We start from the raw sequence: 27,320 nt of genomic DNA, 5'->3' as shown, positions 1-27,320 counted from the left end.
GAATCAAGAAAATACATAAAACGTGTATATTTACGGCCATTTTCATTTACTTTGTTCTTAGTATGGTTTGTTCCAAAATTGATTTGAATTGGTTTCCTGATTAAGAAAATGTGTACCACGGAGCAGAGAAACCTGCTGTTGTCAAAAGTGAAATAAAATGGATTTTATATAAGTCTTTAAATTTATAGTAAAAGTTAGACAATAACATGGGCTCTTAGATCTAATACCTAATATTTGATAGAAATGTACAGTTAAAAATACATTAACAATAACATTACGAGTTTGTTTCTTTTAAACTGAAAAATATGAATAATAAATTAAAAATGTAAAAATTAAAATAGAGGGACTATTCGATTGACTCCAATTGGTGAGTTTATAGGTGGGTTACGAAATTGTCCTCAAGTTGGGGGAAATCACACACTCGAAACAAAATTAGAACACGTATTACGGTACTTTACATTATAGAATACATATTAGTCAATGTGTCAAAGTAGAATTCAAAGAAACAATAACAGCTTTAATAATTGGTGTATAGTTATAAACTGACTATTTTTATTATAAGAAATTATATTCTTAATTTATTACTGTATCTGTTAGCTATTTTTAACATTTTTGTTAATGTACATGTAAGAAGGAGAACGATATAGCGTAAGAGTTTCAAAATCTGATTTCAAAGTAGGCTATCCTTAGAAAAACTGTTACAATTTTTATTTGAATATATCCTTATCGGAAACATAGTTGCGATTGTGATAAAAATATTGTAATATTTAAAATCATATCTATGATAAATACGCATTTAAACACTTGTCTGTTTTTTATATTTTTTTATTTGTTATTTAGAAAACCCTCAAATATTTTTACTTCATTTAAAGTTTAAATAGCCTACTTGGACGTATACGCTTTACAAAAAAAGTACAAAAAGTATTTAGAAACATATGAATAATATTTTTAACGAGTCGTCTCCTAAGAAAAGGTCGTTGAAATGTTTGCTGTTTAACATTAGTTTTATGTGGTAAAACTCGGTCGTTTCAAACGACAGACGATCTGGTGCACAGAAATCCAATGAGTTTCAGTAATCATAACTCAGTACAGAGTTGCAGTGAAAGTGTAACAGACAGCGCAGCGTGTCAATCTTAATCTTGTCAGTATTGAATAACTGCTCCTGTGTCACACGTAATCTTACCAGCTGCATCCAGTTTTATTTAGTACTGAAGTTTTTGTACAAGATGTAGAGGTATATGTAGTACTGCATACAATGGGTTTATCATTATTAAGGCTGAGGTATTACATCTGTTTTGGAAAATAACGAGTACCGGTACCCTATTAGTCTATTCACGAATTCAGGTGTTGGAGTCAGGTGAATTAGATGTGGCCTAATATTATTGTTAGAAGGGCTTGTTCTATGATGCCCATTTTCTTCTTTTTGTGTCGTTTTTACCTATAGTTTACACTCGCTTTCCTAGCAGTGTGTAAATCTAGGTAAGTTAATGTACAGCCCGTGTTAGATAGAGCTATGCACAATTAAGTCTTCGAACTATCGTGTAATTTATTTTATTTAAACAAAAGTGTGTCGTCTGTCCATGTTTGTTGAATACAATTACAATTAGAGGTAAAATACACCTGAATATATTCTCTCTTCTTCTCCTAACAAAATCCTCCATTACTATTTCTTAGACAAGGCCATTACTTTGTTATGGAGACGCCAGAGAGGCACCCATAGTCTCATATTCTCCGTACATAACCCTCTTCCGCCGAGAGTTATGTAGAGAAAGATCAGTTATTGAAGAATGAAGTAATAGGATACATCATGCAATCTTTTAATAGAGATACTCGTATCATTCTAATTCAAATATGAACAAATATGTATGAATTGAATACGGTGTGTGTCGCAGATTTAGAATCATAAAATAGAGTATGCACTATAGATTTAAATAGCAATAAAATCAATGATAGAAGGATAGATACGAAAAGCTTGTTTATAATCTTGAAAGACCTCTTGTAGAAGGCTAATTGTTTATTTACGTTTCATAAGGGCGTAGTGAGTTATCACAATTCCAGGTAAACCCGTAAGTTAAAACACAGTTGAGGCGAACCTGTTTCCAGCATTTATCAGGATGTAGACGGTAACACCAGACAAGTTATCAGTCACTGCCACCCAGATAAACGGCTGACAGAGCCTACGCAAGTTGCTGGTAGTTGATCAAGTGCTTGCTCATCCAGCTGCCAGCTGCTGGAGGCCGCCCCCCTCCCGCCCCACCCCATCGTAGAAGGGTCCGTTTTTTACTCGCCGTGACGGCAAATCAAGCCGTCATGAATCACGGGTGATTCAGGCTCCAGGGAATGCTGATGCGGATTAGCTACCAAAACCCTCTGCCGACACATATCATCTCGTCTAAATAAATCTGCTCGACAAAAAATTTGAATCACTATTAAATTTGTCATGCGCATTCTTTCCCGCGGTAGTTTAATACTTTACCACAAGATGTCGTTTTAGGAATAATAAATGATGCCATACATAATCTCAGGCCCCATAAGAAGCAGACACTAAAATAAAATGGCTCGAACTTATTAAAACAGTTATTAAATGAAATCCAATAATTAAATAATCATAAACAATTATTCATATAAATCAAACTAACAGTTCTGGCCATGAGGAACCAAGGAATTAGTAGATATTACTACAAGAATTCCACGCGCATGTTGTTTAATAAATAGAACAAAGTACTCATTAATATTTCAGCTACATAATCAAGAGAGGAGATCCTATAAGTAATCTTTTTTAAACTCCTCGTATCTACTGTTAGGTAAACCACTGTTTAAAATTGTACATACAATATAAACATCATTCTTCAATTCTGACGAATAAAATATATTTATCACATGTATACTATAGTAAATACTATAGGTAAATACTATAGGTATATTACCATATGTACATATAGTATATTCGTTTAAAATTCATAGTTATTTTATATGTGACAAACCTTTAAATTAGAGTTTAATGTTAAATAAAGGATGAGTATAAAAGGTATATTCTGATTTTGTTTAGGTATCCCGTTTTCCTTAGATTCCGATAAAAATCAACATTTAAGTATATCTTCTCGAAATAACTTCCTGAGTTGAATTACTATCACAGAATATGCAACATGATAAGTAGTTTTTAATTTTTATATTCATTAAAAAAACAGCTGAAAGGCCTACAAAATTATACACTTATTAATTAACCCTGACATGTAAGGAGCTGCATTTAATGATACATTGAAGAATACGTTTTATAGTTATTTCATTTATGACACGTTTGAAAATCTAAATAGGTTTAAATTAGTTTGTAGCTGTAAAATTATAATTTTATATAAATAGTCGATAATCACAGAGTAATTCGGGTTTAAAGTGGTAACACTGATTAGTCAACTATCAGCTGATAATGATTGAAAGCGAGAATTACTCAATACGAGGCAGTTTGAGCGCGAACGATATGTCATCGTCACCTGCACGCTTAGATCTGTCATCCCAAGACGAATTGCGGCACATTACTCGGTTTTTATGGGCCAAAAATAAGCAGCCGTCGGAAATTCATCGACAGTTAACTCAGGTGTACGGGGAAAATGTGACTAAGTGGCGAAAAGTCTGTGATCTGTGTTCTGAGTTCGACAGAGGCGAGGCTCATAACTTGGGCGATGGCAACCTTTCCTCCAGGCTTGGTCGCGAATTTCAACCTCTTAAACTTCCGTCTGTGGAAGAAAATCCTCCTAAAGTTTGGGCAAGTACCTAAATCTAAAACTAAAGTGTCACGGTTAGACGTTGTGTACAATTCATTAAGATCTGGCTATACTAACAACCATTTTGATTGTGTTTCCATTTTTAAGAGAATTTAACCCTCATTCACTTTTAAGGCCTTATTTTTATGACATATGCCTCGTTTTAAAGGAAATTTTAATTCGCAAGAAAACACTTAAATTTTTTGAAGTTTTTATTGATTATTCAGAATAAAACACTAACACTATTGCACTTCATCGTTTAAATATTCACAATTAAACTTTCGAAGAAAAATTAAAAAGTATTGTGAAGCCCATTTATTTAAAGGCAACTAACTACCAAAGCTCTATGTGCCAAAATTAAGGGTGTAAAAATGCTTTAAGTTCAATACGTTCTTATGAAGTAAAAGGTGATTTAACTTCAGTTGGCTCAATGTTTCATCACCGTTTGTTGTGTTTATGGTTTGGTGTTGGATACAACAACTGTGTATTACATTGATATACCTGAGCTTCCTTTTTCATTTCGAAGAATAATATTTTTAAGTCAGACTTCTGTAATGAAAAACAACTTATATTTCACTTATTCCATAAATGACTACGTGAATCTTAAGTGACATTTACCACGATTTTAATGTTGTATTGACTTTAATTGACAATAACATTTACTTTTTCCAACAGAGTATGACTCGATGAATGCAAGAGTTAGTAATCCTTAAAAGCCATTCTGATTTTTGTTCCTAAAATTATCTTTTAATGACTTTAAATTTAATTCAGCCTTACGAATGAATATTACTTTATAAGCTTATGAAATCAATGAACAAGTGATGAAACTAGGCACGGTTGGAAAAATGTCGCGGTCATTGATAATTAGATATAGTTCTATCTATGCCTTATTATCCCTTTTCTTAAAGTGAACAGTAAAACTACTCTTCTGTATTCGTAACGTGTTTGATAATAAATATCAATTTAAAGGTTGGAATGGTTTTATTATAAACTAAAATGTTCTTTATTTTCTCATTCATCCAAAGTGGGAGAGAAAACAATTAAAATAGTAGTATCAGTTGTGACTTATCACATGAATGGATACTCAAATCAATATGGCGGTTTGGTTGTTTTTAACCGCTTGCTAAAACATCTAACTATACATCAATATTCTACCAATAACTATGTGTCATAAGTGACTCTTCATCACCTTTTACAGGTACATTTCGTGAGGATTCTGTTGCCAGTCTTAAATAAAAGCATAAGTAATACCCATACACCAAAGTAACACATATCCTATATTACATATCATTTTATATATTTTGATTAGACAAAAATATTATTTGAAAAAAACGATATCTAGTCCTTCCTGAAAAGGTTGGACTAAAATGTCCAAATAAGTCTTTACTTGACATTTGTCAAAAAATAAAAAAATAAATGAGTAGTTAGTATAATAAGGCCTAAGAATGTCAATAACGCCATCTTCCTCCTTGTGCCATTTTGGCGGTTTTTTAAAAATGCGATTGCACGTTTTATAGCAATAAGAGTATTTTGAAAAAAAAACAATATTTTTGGCGCATCCGTTTTCAACTCAACAAAGAGCACAGATGTATTTCTGTGTTGACTGCGGCAGGGCATAGTGTGAAGGGTGCGCCTGGACATAGTACCCTCTCGCTCGTCACGCCAATTTGACGTCAATTTTAGACTTAGCTTGTCAAAAATAGTTTATATCCCACATGTTTCTTTGGATATGTAAATAATTATGCAGTTTTAAAGTTGTTTGCAAGCTATCTGAAGGATTTATTTCATATCATCCCAATGATTACATTTTTTTATGTTTTATGCTTTCCGTTATTGAAAACAAATATGCAGTTAAACATAATCGTGCCACAATTTAACACGTTTTATTACTTATACTATATTTACAGATAAGAATTAACATATTAAATACCCTCATAACAAATAAATTAATCATACTTTATTTAAACAATTGAAACGGAATGCAAAATAACGAGATATCATGGTTTTGGGCAATTAAAAATTAAAAATTTAACCTATTTAGCTTACAAAAATAATAAATATATATTTAAATGTATATAATTCTATAAATAGAATAAACAGTTTGTTTAAAGTTCACTAAAAAATTAATCTTTTCATCTTAGTATGTGGACGGAACAATGAATTTATGTTATTATAAAGTTTATTACTGAAGAATGCTCCAATTTTCAAAACGCAGTGTTTTATTTTTGTAACATTAATGATCGAAAACATCCGGAACCCGGTTATCCTTTTTTGTAACTTTGGTGTTAAATACTTTGGTTTCTCTATTGGAACAATAATGTAGCCTATTTCATTCTTAAATGTATGAATTAACTAGGAAATATTGAAACTGAGGGGTGCTTAACCGTATCCATCCAATGATTAAGCATCCCCAGGAGTGACGTCAGAGGGCAGGGTGTGCTTATTCCATGGGGTGCTTAGGCAGCGTCGCCGTGCGAATTATTCTCGAGACAAGCACACTCAATAAAGAGCCGCAGTGAAGGCGTTAACTACATGTATTATCGCTAGACAAGTATTGTGCGGTAGGTCAAGTTAACCCCATGTATGAAATTACACACAATTTTCAGTTTCAAAACTGGTATTTTATTGTTTAAAATGAATCATGATAGAGTTCTCTTAAAAGACTTTTTTATCAGAGTCTCTCTTGCTCTTAAAAGCGTGTAAACATATTTTTAGAGGACCATGTCATTTGTAACAAGTAATTTTTTATCTTTCGTTACACGAAATTATTTTTGTGTTCGATTTTAGATACGCTTCATGTATAAAACTGTATGAGCATTTTAATTTGCCACTTAAAAAAAATAGTAAAACCTTTCTATATGGTTCATATTGATATGACTGTGGCTTTAGGTGAAAAAATTCAGAGATCCCAAAATTATTGTATGAGATATGCATTTGATCTCAGGAGAGATGAGCATATACCACCATTACATTAATTCAAAGATCTTGAAGTTCAATGATCTCAGATCAATACAAATCTTAACATTGGTCCATTTAATTTTAAATTCTGGCTTTCCAAATTATTTCTTAAACGATTTCCAATTAGTCTCTCAAAGTGGTGTGGATAGAACTCGCTCTGGTTCGTCTGTGCTCCGAATGCCGTTGCACAAAACTGCTGTATATGACAAGTCTTTTGTAGTAACGGCATGCCATCTGTGGAATTCCCTTCCTCGTAACATAACATCCTTAGAGAGTCGTCCTCGGTTCGTGGCGTCGCGTCGCTGAGGGAGCACTATGGTTGGGGTGGGGTCGGCTGGTCGGCATAGGTCTCTTTCGCTGCGGTTGCACTGGCATGAGTAGAGTGTGTGTTTCTAATATTCGTTATACACAAGTAAATGTTATTATATTGTGTGAGTATGTGTTTATAAATATGTGTTCATACCTTTTTAATCATTTTACATTTTTGTTAGTTTATATTCCTCAATAAAGTTATACTTTTTGTTATTCATATTGAACATGTTTACAGCAAAATATTTAGTTTTATTATTATTTAAAAAATAAGAATATTTGTTCTAGCTTCTATGTGAGATTAAATGTAAGGAAGGGCCATAGGGCCCTAATTTTGCCTCAAATAAAGAAATATTTCATCTCATTTCATATTTAATTTTTTTCTTTTTAATCTAGTTTAATTATTTCTCTAATTTATATATTTATTAATATCACTTAATCGAAATTTAATGTATTAGAGCATGTCAGTACCTGGGCTTTGTCACTTTTAGGGTTCATGTCTTTCAGTGCAGAAACGGTTTATTCGCTATTTTGAATTACCACAAAGTCTCAGAGGTTCTGAAACTTGTAATCTACTAAAAATTGTATAATTAAATATTAAAAGAGCACCTTAGCTTATATTTTCAAAATTACCCGCAAATATTTTTCAAAATGTTTCTTTTCAAAAGATTATATCACATTACCTGTAATACCAGACAGGTGGCTTTTAAATAGGTCACACACACTCTATGAAAGTTTTAATAATGTAATACTCCGAAGTATATAAATATAATTTAAGACGATTCATTGTCGTAACCACATCAAAAAATATAAAGCTTGTTTTACCTCTTTATGAGAAACAACACACAGGAAAGAACACGACGAGAACTAAAATGCATATACTTAGAACTATCAAATTTAAAAACAAATGTGTAATGTTCTAAAAAACGTGTAAAAAACAATAAAAAGTTGTGAAATACCTTAATTTTGTGTCCAGACATTCCCTTCAACATTTTCCGTCTATTTCTCACGATAGCACCAAACAGACCCCGTCCTATTTTTCAATACAAAGGTCATATCTATCATTTGAACGATATAAAAATGCTAAACCGTGTCCAAATCTTTTCAACGTCTTTATACATGCATTATAACTGTCAATTCATATTAATTCCTTGAAAGATATTATTAAAAACTGTTGGAAAGATGAGCTATTACACAGAAAATAAATCACTTTAGTCGTGAAGAGTTAAATTTCCCCAGTGGTCACCTCGACTTTGCCGCGACCGCCAGACAGACAGGGCGTGGCCATCTTTAAGTATGTAGGCCACACACAGGATGATAAGAATTCTAATGGTTTTCTTAGAAGCCTCTTAACGGCCCGAATAGTTTAGTTATATTTGAGTGCCCAAAGAATATTTGGGAAGAGAAGTGGAATTTCGAATTCTAATTAATGTGGCAGTTTTTTTTAAATTAGAGGTATTTTTTATTAAAATTCTGCTTCCAAATTTGACTTGGAATTTTATCTAACAATATGTTTACGAACGTAGCGATGTCCAATGCAAGTGTATATTTCGTCCAAAGCCGATAACGTATATAATTGTCCAAATAACGTGAATTAGTCATAAAGATGCCCCGGTCAAAGCAGTGACAGATACAACAATATGTCATTGCATTGTTTAACTCTTTATTCCGTTCCTGTAGGGAAGTGGAGGCTGGGGAAGGGGAAGATGCGCGCGCACGACGGGAAATTGGACCCAGCTGTGGATTACATTCATTATAATTCCAGGCAGACAGACAGACAGACTGTGAGTGTCCGTGGGTCCGCGCCGAGCCGGTACAGTGCCTTTGAGTCGCCGAGCGGTCCGCCCACTGCGGATATTTTTGGATAACCATTTCAAGGTAACACTGCAGTCCTTATATGAGGTAGATAATCTCGTTTATGTCCCAGATAAACGATAAAAGTGTGGTAATAATTGGAGATGATGCGCGTCTCCATATGCAAGCGAGCGTGGCCTCACATATGGCCTGTATTGGCAACTTGTTACTTTAATTTCGTAAGTTTTTAAAATTCCGCACTGTGTTTGCAGTTGTAGGGTATCTCCAAAACAAATAGTGCAACAATATACTGGTCCACACTTGGGACAGCTTTTACATACTCGACTGAAGTAAGTTTAAGAAGTCTTCTTTAAAATTTGAAAATATTAATTTGTATAAGTCTGTTAGCTTGAAAATTAGCAATAAATTAAGAATGAAGCGCGCTCTGGTTTTATGTTCTTTCAGTGCTTTTATGATAAATTATTACTGCTGGGAGAAATGGAAGATGGGATGTAAATCAAGACGTAAATAATTAAGAGGAGATCGTGAGGGAAGTTCGGTTTCAATATTATATAAATTGATCATGCTTCTAACTGAGCTTTTTAGCCAAGGATACCTCTCCAATTATACGGTTGTATTATTCATACAGTGGTTGTATAGTTATATGTATAATACTATAGACAGTGATCGGGAAAACACAATGGACATTAATGTTATTCACTGTTTCATAGACTTCAATATGAAAGTACTATTTTTCTATGTTAAACCGGTTACGGATCAAGGAAAAGTAGTTTTGTTTATTAGAATAGAGAGTATAATGTCGAATTGTACATAACAAAACGACTCGTAGATGAGATAAATATAGCTAAACGACATCTGGTTATACTAATCTTGAGTAGGCAATTCATGCTCTGTGTTTCCGCACGCAGCTGGTTCGAGTGATCAAAGTCCAAATTTTGAAATTAACTTAACTGCCTGACTTTTTACAGAATCGACTTTCAAACGCTGCGTTATACTTCGTGGTTATCATTAACAACACTTCATTGATGGTAGTTAACTACATCTCGCTGTTATCGTTAACTACCCTTCATTGATTCTAGTTAACTACATCTCGTGGTTATCATTAACAACACTTCATTGATTGTAGTTAACTACATCTCGTTGTTATCGTTAACTACGCTTCATTGATGTAGTGAATTATTTTCTCGTTAGTTAACTATATCCGTTGTTATCCTCACATATTGTTGATACTGTTATCATCATGTCGTTATTATCGTGAGATTTTCATTGACGTGAAAATCTCGTTTTTATAGTTAACTATATCCCGCTGTTATCTTTACATGTCATTGATACCGTTATCATCATCTCGTTGGTATCGTCAACTTTTCTTCAATGACGTGAAAATCCCGTTGTTATAGTTAACTATATCTCGTCGTTATCCTTTACATAGTCGTCATCTCGTTGTTATCGTTAGCTACACCTCGTAGTTATTGTTAATTACGTCTCAAGGTTGGAAATATCGCGAGAGATTATTGTCAATGCTCAACTACTGTGTGCAAACTCGCGTTTTACTAAGTTATCTATAAGTAGATGGAGTAAATAGTTAAGAAATGTTCTTATCTTTCAGTGTTTGTTTTATTTTATTCCAACGGACATAGACAATATAATTAACACACCATCAATCAGATCACATGCAATAACGACTAGAATATATTAGATAAATACTTCGTATTATAATAGACTAGATGGATATTGATTGAATCCGAATGGCCATTGTGTATCAGTACCTTTGTTCGTTGAAGCTCGTTCTGTTCGGTGACGCACAGATAGGTACCATTCTAAATCATTTCTTTAGAGTTGCAATTAATTCGTTATGACTTGATTTTTATGAACCAACTTTAAAATGACAGAAATAGAAAATATTCTGTACCGGTACGTGGTTTATTTGAAACAAAACTCAGGAAAAATCAAAAGAGAAATGTTCATATAATAACAATGTTTAAGTCAACAGCGACGTCCATATTAGCACAAATTACTATCATTGAATCAAAGATCAAAGCAATTTGGACCTGTAGACGAATATTATCATTGAAGAAGTCCAGAGCAAAACAGCATTGCCAGACATCTGGATTCTCTCCATAGTACTGTTAGCCTTGTATGAAGTAGCCAAGTGCCTTCTAATAAAAAACTCTGGACAACTCAGCAAACCAATTCATTCAGACGTACTTCTCTATAATGACATCTCACTCATTCCTACTCAATGTAGAGTATTGAATTCATGCATCTTGCCACAGTGTATAAATCATAGATTATTCATCGTTAATTTTTAAAATGCCTTCCTTGACACAACATACTTGCCCGAACATCTGGGCTTTCCCTGTGGTCTGACCAACCGTAGTGATCAAGCAAGGCCGGTTTGTGTTAATTGTGTTGTATATTTTAAAGTATGCTGTATTATATGAAAATAAAATATCCTGTTCACCATATTAAAATACTCTCAATAACTCAATTGTCTCTTACCTATTTAATTTTAAAAATTAGGTCAGTTAACTAAATAGGAAAAGACTGTGATTTGTTAGAAGTGTTGTTTTTAATTGACTACCATTATAGTCAATGCATTTTTTATTTACTAAAATCTAGCGTGTTGGTAAATATAGGTATAGACATAAAAGTGTTTGCTTTGTGTAATTTACTGAACCCCCCTTTTATTAAGAAATAAATCCCTCGGAAATTTCAACAAAAATCACAACTGTGCGTAGCAGCTAATTTATTTGCGTAATCAGGTAATAAATTAGCGGGTAATTGTTTCAAAAGTGGGATTGTTAGTTTAAATAGTGCAGAGTTAGTTTACGTCCATAAAATATAACTAAAAAACTGTCACGGCTGTTTCTAATGGGGATTATAGATAATGTTTTATGGAGCTAACAAAATGAAACTCGATGAATTACGTCTTTTTCTGCTGTGAGTTCTAAGTCGCATCTTTTTGCGGAAATTATTTTGGGAAGTCAACTTTGTGGTGGGTGGGGGGGGGGGGGCAGTTGTACGGATCTCGCTGCGACGCTTGTTGCAGCTCCAGTTCTCTTTAAATACGTAACACTTACTGATTTGCTACAACTTAGTGGAATATTATCTTATAAACTGTTGAGGGTCTAATTCTGAGAAAATGCTTTTCTAACAAGCCATAGTAAAATAACATTCTTATTGTCTGTTTCTCATTGCCAGTGGGTCACCTCCTTTGTTCGTTTATTGTCAACTACACTTTGTATTCCTCAGCGTTGTTTATGGTAATTTATTTGTGAGCACGTTTTGCCACAGAAAATCGCGTGATAGCCGTTTCCGGTTTGTGACCGCAATGAGAATGTATTGGTACAAGCGGATGTAGGGAGAATGCCGACGCCGCGACGTGTGGGTGATCATTTTAGTGTTACAATGCGCGTGTGTGTGCCTAATGCATTAACATAACTAAATACAAGTTTTGCTGTTATTAATTAAGATTTTACAGATGAACTCTCTACCACCCTTTTCAGGTATTATTCCTGGATATACAAAAACAACCATAACATCATATTCAAACTTTCAGAACCTCAATAATTAATTACCACAATTTTGCTTTTTCACTTGACAATTTTAAATTTAGAAAATTGGTTGTTGTAATAAGTTAAAACGTAGTAGTATATAACTTTGTGACCTAATTACAGAATATTAGTTTTTATCTGTTTGAGTAAAATTGGTTGTTTTCGGTGAGCAAATGTATTTTACGAACGAGGTGAAGCCGAGGTCGCAAATATCATCATGAGCAGTGCCTACTTTCGCTCCGAGTGGTGCACAAAGAGTTTGTTATCATAAGGAAAAAATAAAACGTACACGTTTTATTTAATATTTATTACATCATACCTCAACATAGTAATACTATCAAGTTTACATATAAAGAAAACAGCTGTGTTTTGTGCGTTTACTACAACCGAATAACAACGTTTGAGGTTAGAGCACTGAAAAAATTGTACGCCAGCTGATTTTTCAGATCTCAGCTATCAGGTAAGGACACAATCACTGTATGGAATAACAGCTGTTATTTGTGCACGATGGTAAACAAATTGTACACCTTTATTTTTAAAATGGCGGCTTATTTAAATTGTTCAACGTAAATAACTTTAAACGGGATATGATAAAAAAGGTTACAGCTACATATGTGTTTTATTTAGACAGTTTAATTAAAAATCCAACGATATCATTTATCAAATCGGTTTGATAAATTAGGGAGATAACCTTTTTTAACCGAGTAATAAACAAAATCAACTGCCTGTACATGACAGCACTGTTAGTAAGCTATAACTTATGAGCTAAAGAGCTATCGAGCTATAAAGGATTACAAACCGTATCCATGGTAGCTTCTGTTAAATATGTTATTTTTTAAGTTTACGCATATTGACGTGACAACGTCTTAAATTAGGTTGCGGCTCGGAGTCACTCATGAAAAAGTGTAACGCCCGAGTAATAAACAAAATCAACTGCCTGTACATGACAGCACTGTTAGTGAGCTATAACTTATGAGCTAAAGAGCTATCGAGCTATAAAGGATTACAAACCGTATCCATTGTAGCTTCTGTTAAATATGTTATTTTTTAAGTTTACGCATATTGACGTGACAACGTCTTAAATTAGGTTGCGGCTCGGAGTCACTCATGAAAAAGTGTAACGCCCGGTAACGTTACGATGCCCGTCCAGTGGGTCCGCCGCACGGGATCCGCACGGGATAAAGCAGATAACTGTGGGTCCGCCGCACGGGATAAAGCAGATAACTATGTTTATTCGTGAAAATGTGGAGTGCTTAGATTCGTAATGACGTGTTACAACAACTACAACAATAAAGGTAAATAATTGTACACTGATATTTCATTATCGTAAACTATGATTGATTGATTAATTGTTAGATTGACACAAAAGTTGAGAAACTGAGTTTATAGGTTATGTCATACTATTGACAAATGTTGATAATGTTAAGTAAATTATTAGTTTAAATCACTCTGCAATCAATCGTAATTCAGTCGATTGAGAAGAAACAGCGCGTATTGCTAGTCAAACATTTAAAATAACAAATTATAACCTCTAACCTGTCATAACAGTGCGACCAAACAAACGAACTAAACCGACCAATCACCACGCGCGGAGTTAGAATTTAACTGTGTTTAGCAAGAATTTCAAATTCCAATTTTAGTAAATGTTTTATTCAACTTTACCATTTACAATAACAAATTTTAATTAATTTTCAAATTATGTACAATGTTTTAGTAAACAAAATATATTTCTATAGTTAAAATTTGTGCAATTCTTATTTTCATTCAATTCCTTGTTCCTATTGTGCAATATATTCATATCAATAAATATTTCTACCGAGAAAAAGACGTTGTCACGTAAAATCTTCGCCTGTAAAACCGACTTTACAGGCAACCATATTTTTTTTTTATATTAATATGTTTTAATTGAAAGAAATCTAAATCCCTACAATTGGTAAGGAATCACAGTCCTGCAGGGTATTTCATTTATCAGCTGACTTCCTTGGTTCGGGAATAATAACAGAAAAGGATAGTAGACAGTCGTGGACACTGTATATACCTACCACGAAGAAACTTTTTTCATTTCATATTACCACAGTTTCTAAAGTCAAATTATTCGCCTTATTAATGAACTAAATACTTCATTATATTGGACTAAAGCAAAAGAAAACATTGAAAACTTGAGTATGCTAGCAATATTTAATAATGTTCACTCTAAATTTTGGACCAGTGGTAGACGACTGGCAACCTTGAGACTGGCACGGGTGTTGAAATGAATTCCCCAAGCGCGCTCGCTGTACTCACACGGACCTTGCGTTGAGAGACGGCAGTGGACTACATTTAGATTTATTTATATTTTTTTTCATTTATTATAACGTGTATTGACCTGTGATTCGACAAGACGAAATCTCAATATTATCCGGGAGACTGTTTTATTCTCAAAGAATTACATTATTCTCTTCAGTGATTTCACGGTTGAACTGTGATAGCATGCATTTTATGAAAAAGAGAATGCTTATTTTAAAACTACCAAACACATTAATATTATTGATTTTCGTCTAGAGAAGACTGCGTTCGGTTCTCTTTTCGTCATGGTTATAACCCATTTTTATCTGTCATTGTAATTTTTACTGTAATTTTCTTTACTGTAATTAGATTTCGATGCGCTTTTGAACTATTAATTATAATTATTTCCTAGCATTTAGAAATAAATGTAGTGATTTAATCTTTCTATTCAAAGTGAAATTATATTTTTCTGAGGTTCAAAATTTTAATTGCTCGTCGCACATTACTAGGTAATTCTCTTTCTAGTTTGTTAATGGACTTTGAATTGAAGATTAGAGTTAACCTTCGTATTTGGTATTGACATTGAACACGCTGATAGCGGTAGTCTACAGTACGTATCGCCAGAAAAGGCAGTTGAGAGGAGGAGCCTATTTTGGCGCGTGACCTTGGAGCAGCCAACGAGGACTGAGCGAGGTTGCCAAACTTGTGAGGTATTCTTTCGTGGCTCCTACTGTAGTCAAAGTCGAAACGTTTCGCTTTGGTCTCGGATGGCAGGTTCACGCCGACCCAATCCAAATCCAACCCTGATAAATGAGTCGATATATTATTGATATATTTAATGGAAATGGACACAATGCTATCAGCAAAATGAAGACCGTAATGGGTCTGAGTCAGATGAATGATTAGAATTGGATTGTTCATTCTGATTATTCTGTTCAGAATGATTGTTTATACCATATTAATAGATTCAAATTACGTGACTGTTATATTTTGTGTTTAGCTAGAATTAGTGAAAAGAATAGGCTACCACAGCCTCCCATATTTTGCTTAATAATGCACTATATAAATTAGTTCCCTCCATTAATCACATAATAAACCTACGTAGGCTATTTTTATATATTTGAATGTTGAATAAGAAGCAAATATTTCCCATGACCGAAGCAAATAATTCCTCCTGCTAGGCCGAGCGTTCCTCTCGACACAAGTAGAGTGGCAAAATTAAAACTCTGCTTCTGGAATTTGGTGTTACTTAGACGTGGAATTATTATATAAATAATAAATTATTAATAATGTCAGTATAATTTCACCGCTGATTGTGCCAGCGACAAGCCTCTAAGTCGAGATCATCGAAGCAAAGAATATTCTTATGAAACGTAAGCAAAGTTTAGAATTGATACTCCTTTCTCGTCTGTTCAATTGCTCGGTGTAGTAATGTGGGAAAGTTGGAATCGGTTGAACTGGGTCTTTGATTGTGTTCGGCGATGGCTGCCCAGATACTCTCTTTCTACGTAACAGAATCAAAATCAAAATATTTTTTATTGCAGCGACAATATATGTACATTGTATGGCAAACGTCAATACGGGTTTTATAAAATTCTAGGCATTCATACAAACAATACACATCCATACATACACATTATAGAATCACGCCTCTTTCATTCATCGCTAATGCAACCTACTTAGTACAGCAGAGTCGGTCTTCTAATTGGGCGGTCTCCCAATCGAATGCCTAACCACATTTGGAAAATCTAATACCGTGCACATCGGTGGATTGGGCGCCCCCCTCTCTGGTTTTCACCATCAGCAGGTTGCTGGTCTGAAATACCCTTACTCGTGACGACAACTAACTTACTATATTTAGTAGGTTTGTAGTAAGTGAGAGTTGTAAAGAGCATAGAGTGTTTGAGGTCGGGCTAAGTTGAAAGACCGCATCAACAACCTAGGTGCTTCCTTGTAATCCCGGGGGATTATCTTCCATTGTTTCCATCAACTGTCTTTCAGCTTTCTTCCAGAATGTGAGCTGGGAAGATGACATTTCGATGTACATGACGTGCCGATTACCGTACGTGTCGGCACGTAATACCAAGCTGCCACCTTACTCAGTGGTCGTATTAATCATTGTGATGCTGTGACTGCGGCTTTACCTGATGCTTACTGATGTTATTCGACACTGATGACGGATGCCGTAACCCGACATGGTCTGCAGCAGAGACGATAGCCTATGTGCAAATTGTCACTCATGTACGATGAGTGGTGTGTCTGTGTTGATTGGTTTGTAAATTATGAAGATTCATAAGTATCATGATAACTAATATTGTGGCTGAATATGTCTCGAAAGTACAACATTAACCCTAATACAATTGTCTTTTCGTCGTTCCCGATCATTTCGCACTAAGTCTGGCGTGCAAGAGCACAGAGTCTTAGTCCTCGGTTGTGATAAACATCTCTAAGATTCTCCTAAGATGTTAAGCAGCTATGTGAATATTTCTAATTGTAACAAGATCACCAGCCCCTAAGCTGAGAAAGTTTTGCGTCAGGCGGTCCTCCATAGCTCAAGCTTTAAGATTGGGTGACTTTGAAATTTGTTCAATGAGTTCTTCTCAATCAGCGCTCTTCCTATAATTCTTTCACTCTCTTGTTATTACTTTCCATATTTGTGTTGCTGGCAATGTAATCAAAATTAGAGTCGATATTTTGTGATATATCCGTTGACATTTGTTCATGTCTTAAATAATACTTACTCTACTCGGTTTATTTGTATCATAACTGCATTTATGTGATAATAAGAATCAATTAAAATGCAAAGTCTTGGGTATTTGAAAACATTATCTTTTATTAGGTGTTATACAAAAATAAGGTTAAACGGCAATGTTCTGCAAATGATAAATAAGTATTGAAAGCTTCAATAATAATTACGCGGTAGCTAAATTTGATTACGTACCGTGCCAGAAGTAATCCCGTGATAAGGATTAGACAACTTTCCAACTAATATTAAAATTAAAATAAAACGACGGAATTATATTTCTCGGCTAATCATTATGTGTACTTTCCAGAAAACTGTAAAGTATTGTATTTAGGTTATGAACTATTTGGAAAATAAATATCAAAATTAATGGTAATAACATTTCCGTGAATTTTCTAACTAACGTTAATATGGGATTAAAAGCAGATATTGTAATGTTCTGAAACTTTATGAAATGTTACACATACTATTACTTGACTCATTTCTGATTAACGATGAGAGTAGAAGACAACGAAAATAATTTAAATAAAAGAGTATATGAGTAAAAGGTATTTTTAGATCATCACTGAGGTTGAATGCAAATTTCAAGTCTACAGTTTATTTTATTTGGCTAGGTACATGTTTTACTATATCTCATGTTAAAATGTCATAATTATGTTTTACTCAGTTTTACAAATTAATTTCTCGTTTCCATCATCGTTACCCATAAAATCAATATAAAATATTTGATAACGCTCAGCCAAATCTCTTATATAGAAATGAAGCTTCATGAAAAATGTCAATTCTATAGCTTAGTTCGTTCTCGAGAATCGTGCGGAAAGACTGATGGAAATGAATTTTTCCAGCTCGTCGAGTGAAAGTCTTCGCTAACGCTCAGCCAAGAACATTACATATGCTACAACTCGTAAAAAAAGTAGCGTCGAGATAAAATTATTTGGACAGATTGTTAAAGTAAAAAAATAAAATTTGCCTTCTGCCGAGTTAGAGGAGCTCGCTTGTGTTGATCAACGAAGAGTTGTGTTCAGATGAAACAGTAGGCGGGTGCAAGTCTCGTAATTTGTGACAAACGGCAACATGCTAATTGGACTTTGGACTGCTACATGGACTGCCATGCTATATGGAAGATCAGCACTGGCTTGGGCCATTAATAATGCAGCTCGAAATTTTAAAATTAAACGTTTATCCAAAGTCGTACATTCATTAAGTAAGTCAAAACGATTGATGTTCTTTTTTTTTAACTAACCCACATCAACTACTTTGATTTTCTCCATTGAACATAATGGAGAAAGTATCATGATTGCTCAGAAAAATGTACTGTTGTAAATACGAGAATATCCAATTTGTACAACTGACTTGGATAAATGTGTTTTGTGAAAAAGTCTGATTTTTCTGATTTGAAGTGTGTATGACTACGGTCACTCCTAGGGACTCCAAATTTAAATTATCATGAAGAAGAAGTCCCTAGTACATAGTAAATAGTAATTTATTATATTTTAATATTTGTCTTTTAAATTGTCATGTTGTTTTTTAATGTTTTATTTCAAGAATTATAATTTTAATCCAAATTTAAAATGATCTAAAATATGGTTTTGATTAAATTTTAATTTAGCTCATGAAATGACGAAAATAGGACAGATCATGCATTCATGAAAATTATCCAAAAAGGTTGTTAAAGATTACATTTCATTTTAGAATACAAATTTAATTACAAAAAGCAAAATATAAACCTGGTAGTATACATTTTGTTAACAAATGTATTAATCTCCATTTTTTTAATTTTACATACAGCAAACAATTGAATTTTGAAAAATATTCAGAAAAGGGTAAGTTTTCTCAAAAGTGCCCTTATTATTTAGATACATATACACCTCTTTTTCTAATCAGGTACCAATTAAAATACTATAAACTAAACTCCTAAGAAAATATTGGTCCAAAAGTTATTAAAGACTAAATATGCATTTTTATTTGGAGAATCCAATACATAGATACATACTCATTTTAGAATCAAAAACTTAATATTTTACTGTGACTTATAAAAGCCATAATTTATAAAATAGCCATACTTATAAAATTTAACAACATTTTAAAAGCTTGGTTCAGAATAAATTAAGATTAACTAACAACAATTAATTAGAATTAAAATATAACACGAAAAATATGTTTTTCTTATTAACAAAATTGTTTTATACTTCTCAATTCTTTTGTATCTCTGAAAGCGTAATTACTACATTAAGCAATTTTCTTGAACATTATTCAGGAAACAAACAAATTTACAATAGCTACAATCATAGTCAGAAGAATTTAGAAAAGTTTTGTTTTAAAATTTATTTTAAGTGGGAAAATTTTTATTTGTATAATAATAGGAAGTTTTTTTTAAGTTTAGAAAATCTGAACCTAACCTCAATATTTACCTAACCAATTTATTTATTCAATATTTAATAAAAATAGTACTTGATTTCCATTTTTAATAAATATTTTGTTCTGGTATTAAGTAGCGAGAAACTATGCCCAACAAATATGGAATTGGAATCTGAACATGATGTAATACAAGAGCTGAATATTCTTGAAATATGTGATGTGTGGGTTTTGAGTACTATACAAACAATATTAATTTATCATATAAAAAAGTTTCAATATAATTATTAATATCAGCAAGACATAAGCCGGAAAGTTATAGTTGCCAGCAAAACCAGTATACACCAAGTTCTAATGTGAGGCAGAGTTGTTGGCAAAGCCTCTGCATTCCCCACCCATTATCAACTATAATTTTCAAACAGTTCTCCAATACCACGTAAAGCTGCTGAGGTAGGGCTGCCAGTAGTCAGTGTATTCCCTATCACACTGTGAAATAAGCCAGCTAGAGTTGCTTTCAAAAATCATAGTCTTAGCTATGCCACTGGACAACAGGAAGTTAGTTAGTGATGGTGATTTCTAAGTATCTGACAAGTTCTATTCTATAAAACTAACATTATATACTTCATATACAATGTATTTTATATACGAGTATATTATCTAGGGGTTTGTGTTGCAGATGGGTCATGTGATCATCACGGCTCTCAGTCTGGCCTGGGTCTTGCTGACAATACTCGCTACACTCGCTGTATTTTCTGCTGTTCTTACACCAAAGTGGCTTCTGGGAGCCTACCCTCTTGAAGTCGGTAAATGTCATAAATTTTGTCTACCGTTTATTTCAGTTAAGATATTAAGTAAATATTTTGTAAATAATTCAAAGCTTTAAGACAATGATCTTCATCTTCATTATCAGAAAATACATTAAATAAATATTTATTAAAAAACCCCCAAACCTTTATTTCAAAAATATTAATTATTCCTTTAACTACTTATGAAATGAAATGAAAAATGCCTTTATTAAAGTGGTGGAGTTAGGCCTATTAAGCCCTCTCTACCACTCAACCTCATATTGTATACATAAAATTTACAATAGTTTATACAATTGTGGTAAATTATTAACTTATTATTTAAATAGAAAAAAAATGCTTAACCTGTACAAAATTAAATTATCTTAAAGTAAAAATCTATATATTTAAATGAATACTTAAAATACAAAATAAAAACTTATCATAGAACATTCAACATAGTACCAACATGTTTGTATTAAAAAGAGCCATTATCATTCTTGTTTTTTTTATAAAATGACTTGTTTTAAAGTTATTAGGCTTTAAAAATTTTAAATGGCTGCCATTTTATTTCTTTGAATGACATTTTCAGACTTTTATATAAGACTACACTCATTAGATCATTAACAGTTTCAACTTGATACCTCAAACCATTTGGGAGGTACAAATTATTATCTAAAAGCACATACAGCCAGGTAGGCAATAGATTAAACAAGATAGAACTATACATTATATAATAAAATGTATTGCCTGTATTAAACATTGGTAAAAATTGGGTCGATAATTATGGGACACTCTGTATATATTAAATAGCACTATTTTTATGCATTTTACATACTTAACTATTTGTTATTGAACACAGTTATCATTAACCAATTTGAGTTAAAATACAGATTAACTGGTCCATCCAATTGAATAAAAAATGTATGTAATCTGAAACAGATATAATTTAACAAATTTTCAAACCTAACCATCTTTTTAAGGATACTGTAAAAGTATAATTTGTTATAAGTATTTGTAAGTCAACAATATCATAGGTAGGAGATTTCAGTATGTATCTGATAACAAAAAGAGTACATTTATTAGGCTCAAAATTAATTAATATTTAAAAAATATTTCATATAAAGTTTTAAGATTAATTCATAAAATATAATTTTGTCGTTAAATATGCATATCCGCTTATTCTATTATGTACTCATTAAGTGACATATCATAGCAGTTACTTGCAGTTGCTTTCTACAGAGGGATTAAGTTTTTTAAGTGTTTTTTACTGTTTTGATAATGTTAACCAAATGTATATTCATTATTTAAGTTGTCACATATTATGAAAAGCTCAGCAAAAACATGTAAGACATAACCTATCTGAAGTAAAGAGAAGTAATTTGTTAATTTGAATTTTATTATTTTTAAGATCTTATAGATGCTGAATATAAAATGCCAAATAAAAGCAACTTGTTAATTACTGGTATTGTAAATCTGTGGCCTTGCTGTTTACTAACCATGCCTACAATCCATATTTACATTGGACCATCTGGAGTTGAAAGCTTATCACTGTGTTTGGTTAGTGTCAGCTATTATCTGCTGACATGTCACAGACACCATGGAGAATAACTTACTAATAACCCATACAAGATTTTTGATTTATTCTTTTCTATGTACAGTATACTTTCCAAACAGAAATCATTTTAATATTTCACTACAATGATATATTTCCTAAAACCTATTAAGAACTAAATGTATTTTATTTCTCAATTATTTCCCAAACAAACAAACTATATAGAAAATATTAGCCATCCCTCAGATTTCTGACAAATTCCTTAGAACATTCACAATATTTATTAACAAAACAATTTAATTTATTTGTAAAGAAAAACAAAATTATTAATTTAACTAATATTAAATAAAAATCCAACTATCTAGAAATATACAGATCAAATAATGAATAGAGGGTCTGAAATTTTTATATTAAACTCTAATTTTTTTCAATGTTTTGGAACATATCGACTCCTCAATAAATAAATTCACCTGTGATGTAGTTCTGAATTTAGTTATACTGTAAGAAATCACCCGTGTTTCTATGATTTCCTTCAATTCATAACTGCCCAGAACCTAAAAAAATTGTTTACACATATTCACACAGTAACACACAGTAGTTTTGAAAATTACTCAAAACAGGTTTTAGCGGTTTTGAAAATTTCACTATCCCAGGCTTAGGTGCTGCTATCTTCTTTGAAGATGACCACAATAAGAAACTTTTCCTAAGAGAATTTTATAGTGTGAAATCTAGACAAAAAAAACTGTGCATTAATTGGTCAAACTGTACAGAAGATTATTGGAAAAAGACATGTATGAAACTCAAAAAGTTATGAAAGAAGCAATTGATACAAACATTATGAAATAAAATAACAAATTTTGTGTATCATGAATGTTAACTTGTAGCTTAGACATTGACCTAATATTTTTTTCCAATTTTGATTAATTTGACATTGTGTTGCAGAGAATGGTACCATAGTTCCTACTGTGGGTATTTTCAACCGTTGTACCCGCATCAAGGGGCAGAACAACTGTGCAGTGTTTGCCATGGATGGTCTGGCCACAGACAGCTCAGTCTTCCCTTCGTTTTGGAAGGTATTCTTCAATACATATATGTATGCAAATTTGTAGAGGGCCAAGTGGATAAATAGTTAATTATATCCACCTAACACTTTTATTGTTTACGATATTGCTTCTTGTCAAACTTATTGTAAGTCAACAACCATTTCTTAAAGATATTTTTATCCTGAGCAAATAGATGACGAGATAGTAGTTAAAATACTGGAAATAGTTTTGTAATGACTAAATTATATTTTTTTAAGGTTTTAATGAGGCAAGAAAACCCATAAAAGGAATATAAGTTTTTGGCTCCACAATCTCATAGTACAGAAGCATACCTGATGTGTGATGAAGTATACCTAATTGTGTACCTGTTGAAACAATGAGACTACCACTTCACCTATTTATAGGTGTCTCTGATGTTGAAACGATGTAAATGCTTCGTTTTGAGCTTCTTCATTGTCGACTTTCTTTGGATCTCTTCAGACGAACTTGACTCCAGATTCCAGGAGTCAAGTGTGAGACAATGTCAGATACCAGATGCTGCAACAAAAGGAAGGTGAACTGGAGCTAAACTCAAAATTCAATCCGATAGTGTCTTGCATTTTTCAGAATATATTCATTTACACCCAGTATTGAAAGACTTAATGGACACCATTTGTGGGATCACCTAAATTATTTTTTAATGGATATTTTGGTTACACCAAAATTGTAAAAATTACAGTCTGTTTTATGTCAAAACCTGTATTTACTTCCTCTTTCTTCCATCCACCAAATGAAATAACAAGCTCTAAGTTACATCTTTGCTGTCTTTGAAAATAAAATTCTTGAATGATGTAGTTCAGTTTATTCATCTTCCTGAGCATCAGCTTTAAATTGAAATCAATCATTCAGTACAGTATACTATTGTTGTTTCAGGTTTCATTAGTGTTGTTTGCACTGGGATTGGTTGTGATGGTGCTGACGACTATGGCTGCTCTCGTCAGCTGTTGTGTCCAGAGCATCAACCGCAAGAGCATCTTCACACTCACAGGCACTGTGCAGGCAACAGCTGGTGTGTTTTCTTTCACAGATCTCAATCTTATTTCAATGGTTGACTTATTCTTTCTCATTACCAATATCAACTTGAGTCGCTGAGATATCCTATGTATGCATTTTAAGGTGAATATGTATGAAGAATTATGAATTAGTCTGTTTATTAGTAATAATAGTCATTAACAGCGCAATAACCTATGGAATCAGACGTAATGTTGTTGATCCAAACCATAATTAAATGCACATTTTAATTTTGTACCCGCTACCAACATTAATACAGTGCTGAAATGCAGTTTCCATTGGCAAATTCTGTGCTTCATCTTCCAAGGTTGATATACGAGGTACGACAATAAAGTAATGAGACTGATGTGAACAACATTTTTGCTTATCGTTATGGTCCTTCATAGTAGTTCCCCCCTGATTGCACACACTTTTTCCAGCGTTTCTGCCATTAATGGTCACATTTCTGGAACTGATCTTCTGTAATATCCTCCAAGACCCTCGTCAAAGCTTTTTGGACATCTTGTGTTGTTTGAAAATGGTGTCCCATGACCGCCGTTTTGACTCTAGGAAATATAAAAAAAGTCGCATGGAGCGATATCTGGTGACATCCGTCCGTGAGTTTGATGGTAGTTCACTGCAGTCTTCATCTTTAAAATTCATTCTGAATTTACTAAACATTTTATGCCGATGAAAAACTTGAGCTTTTGACATAACCTCTTCTCCAAAAGCCTTCAAAAGCTTACCGCAAGTTGTCGTTGCGTTTTCACCCAATTTAACGCAAAATAAATGGCAAACCGTTTCACAATATTATGCGGTTCCATTTCCGTGATGAGAGACACACACTTGTTAACTTACTACAGCAAAACTCACAACTGAGAAGTTGCATTGATGTACCGCTTGGACTAGAAGCAGCTTATAGATCAAGGTTAAAAATATGTGCCTATGCAAGCCTGCAAGGTTGCCATATCTTGCAAAGAAAATCAGTCTCATTACTTTATTGTCGCTCCTCGTAACCACATTCACCAAACATACCCTTCATGTCATAAAAGGTTTAATGTAACAAGTTTCCATCCTTTATACATTGCAGGTCTTTTCTACATCCTGGGTCTGGTGTTGTACGCTGCGGGGTGGGGCAGCGCTAGGGTGATCAAACTCTGCGGACGAGATGCTGGACCCTTCACCATAGGCGATTGTTCTTTTGGTAATAACTTAGCTGTACCGTACCATTATAGTCCAGGTGCCGAGAGCATATCTACATTGTATAAGCACCCAACCTGGTTTTTCTTAAAACAGATCTATCCGAGAAATTTCCTTTTAGAGAGAAATTTATCGCTAGCTATGCTGGTTTTGGTGGTAGACCAAAATGGTAGGGTATGAAAAAGTTTATGAAACCATTTTTCTCAGCTTGACTTAGTTGCAACCGACTGTAGATAAGTAATTTAGTGTTAAACTGTGTCAGCTAACCATATACAGATCCTGAAGTGGTGACTCAGTCTCTTATCATGTTGACTGACTGTTACTTACATGTGAAACAGTCAGTTTTAAGCTAAGAAAACAATATGAGAAAAAATATTGTTTGATATTTAATAATTTTTTTAACATTCCATTTTTTAACCTCAAACAAAACTGATGCTGCTGGTAATCAATTTTCTTCTAGAAGAAATTCCTCTATTGAATTAAAGAAAATCCAGATAGTGTCCTGATGTAATTAAAATTGGCTCTCAGCTCCTGGACTACTTAGTCTGGTAATAATTCATATAAACGTTTCAGATTTTGCACCTGTTTGGTTATCTAATAAATGAAGTGTCTTGAATGTTCAATGTCTGAACAAAAACACATTAATTGGATTGGATGCACTTAAACAATCTTGAGCAACTTTTGCCCATATTTATTTTTTATGTTATTCATAACTGTAATTAACGACAACATCAGTATTCAAAGTAAACGGGGTTTGTTACACAATTGTGAATATTCCATAATAATCTTGACAGTTTTGTTTATTTTCTAGTGAGTTTGGGGAACTGATTGGAGCTTTGTGCAGGTTGGGCAATGTACATTGGAGTGATCGGAATCTGCTTGACATTCCTGACTGCATGTCTATCCGTCTGTGCTGAAAAGACGACGTCCAGTGACAAGGTCAGCCGCAAGGTGGAGCGAGGAGAAACTCTGGTGTGTCTTCTCTGAGTTAAGGTGAGTTTGGGACACTGCTAGGGAGCTTTTTGCAGCTTGAACAATGTACATTGGAGTTATCAGAATCTGCTTGAGGTTCTTGACTGCATGTCTATCCGTTTGTGCTGAGAAGATGACGTCCAGTGATATGGTGTCTTCTCTAAGTTAAGGTGAGTTTAGATCAACAGTTTATTGCATAAGGTGCATTAGCATTACAGAATTTCAAAGCATGATCATATTTTTTATCTGTAAACTCCAAAATTTATTCCAAAACTCATAACTTATCGAAAATACAGGGCTATGTTGCTCCTTCCACTGATGCTGCTGCTCTGCCCTGGCATGAGGTTATTGTCACCAACGATGTAAAAATATGTTTATCAAATTTAACTCTTTTGTAATAAATTTATTCTATAAGCATACCCCAATCGACACAAAACGAATCTCTAAAGCCTCTGCCCCTTGGATAACTGATTTTGTAAGAGATTTATAGAAACAAAGGGGTTCAGCTTTCCGAAAGGTTAAGAGTTTAAAATCTACACATGATTGAGCTACCTGCAAATGCCTCAGGAGTCATACGCAACAGCAGATCAGAAATGCCAAAGTTAGGTTTTATCATAAGTAATAGTCCATGATGTCACTGTGGAACAGAGTTAAGAATCTAGGTAATGGAAAATTAAATGTCAACACATCCCTGTTCTTTTTGATTGTAATATAATTAATGATTATTTTAATTTCAATAAACATTGAATCACAAAAAGTACTTGCTCCGCCGGGAGTCGAACCCGGATCTCTCACTTACCAGGTGAATGTGCTACCATTACACCACAGAGCGCTTACTTTTTTCCGATTCAATTATTTTGTATTTGGCCGTATCTGTCACATATGCGTTTAAATAACCAAACTAACATATGATCGGAAGACCAAATACCTGTCAAACGACTTTTATTTACATTAAATTGTATAAATGGCAATAGCCTTATTT

General features: G+C 33.3%; 1 protein-coding gene and 1 non-coding gene across 3 annotated transcripts in view; one reads left to right on the top strand and one right to left on the bottom strand.

Annotated features, from left to right (window-relative positions):
• Positions 1-8,770: 8,770 nt before the first annotated feature.
• LOC124357727 (LHFPL tetraspan subfamily member 2 protein-like) overlaps positions 8,771-27,320 on the top strand; it is a 27,256-nt gene continuing 8,706 nt past the window's right edge. Inside the window, exons 1-6 of one of the 2 annotated variants that reach the window (XM_046809735.1) lie at positions 8,771-8,903; positions 20,434-20,560; positions 23,037-23,167; positions 24,050-24,185; positions 25,257-25,370; positions 26,211-26,359. In XM_046809735.1, coding sequence (XP_046665691.1) covers positions 20,434-20,560; positions 23,037-23,167; positions 24,050-24,185; positions 25,257-25,370; positions 26,211-26,353 — 651 coding nt within the window. In that variant the 5' untranslated portion in view covers positions 8,771-8,903 and the 3' untranslated portion in view covers positions 26,354-26,359. Of the gene's footprint in view, positions 8,904-9,019; positions 9,170-20,433; positions 20,561-23,036; positions 23,168-24,049; positions 24,186-25,256; positions 25,371-26,210; positions 26,360-27,320 lie in introns of those variants that run through there. The other variant, XM_046809736.1, reaches the window with a different exon arrangement.
• Positions 27,100-27,170, bottom strand: Trnat-ggu. The gene has a single exon. It is a non-coding gene; the product is annotated as a tRNA-Thr (tRNA).

The sequence above is a fragment of the Homalodisca vitripennis genome, chromosome 3 (assembly GCF_021130785.1).
Source record: "Homalodisca vitripennis isolate AUS2020 chromosome 3, UT_GWSS_2.1, whole genome shotgun sequence".
NCBI lineage: Eukaryota > Metazoa > Arthropoda > Insecta > Hemiptera > Cicadellidae > Homalodisca > Homalodisca vitripennis.
The sequence above is the reverse complement of the archived record's forward strand: the minus strand, read 5'-3'. Positions and strand labels throughout refer to the sequence as shown.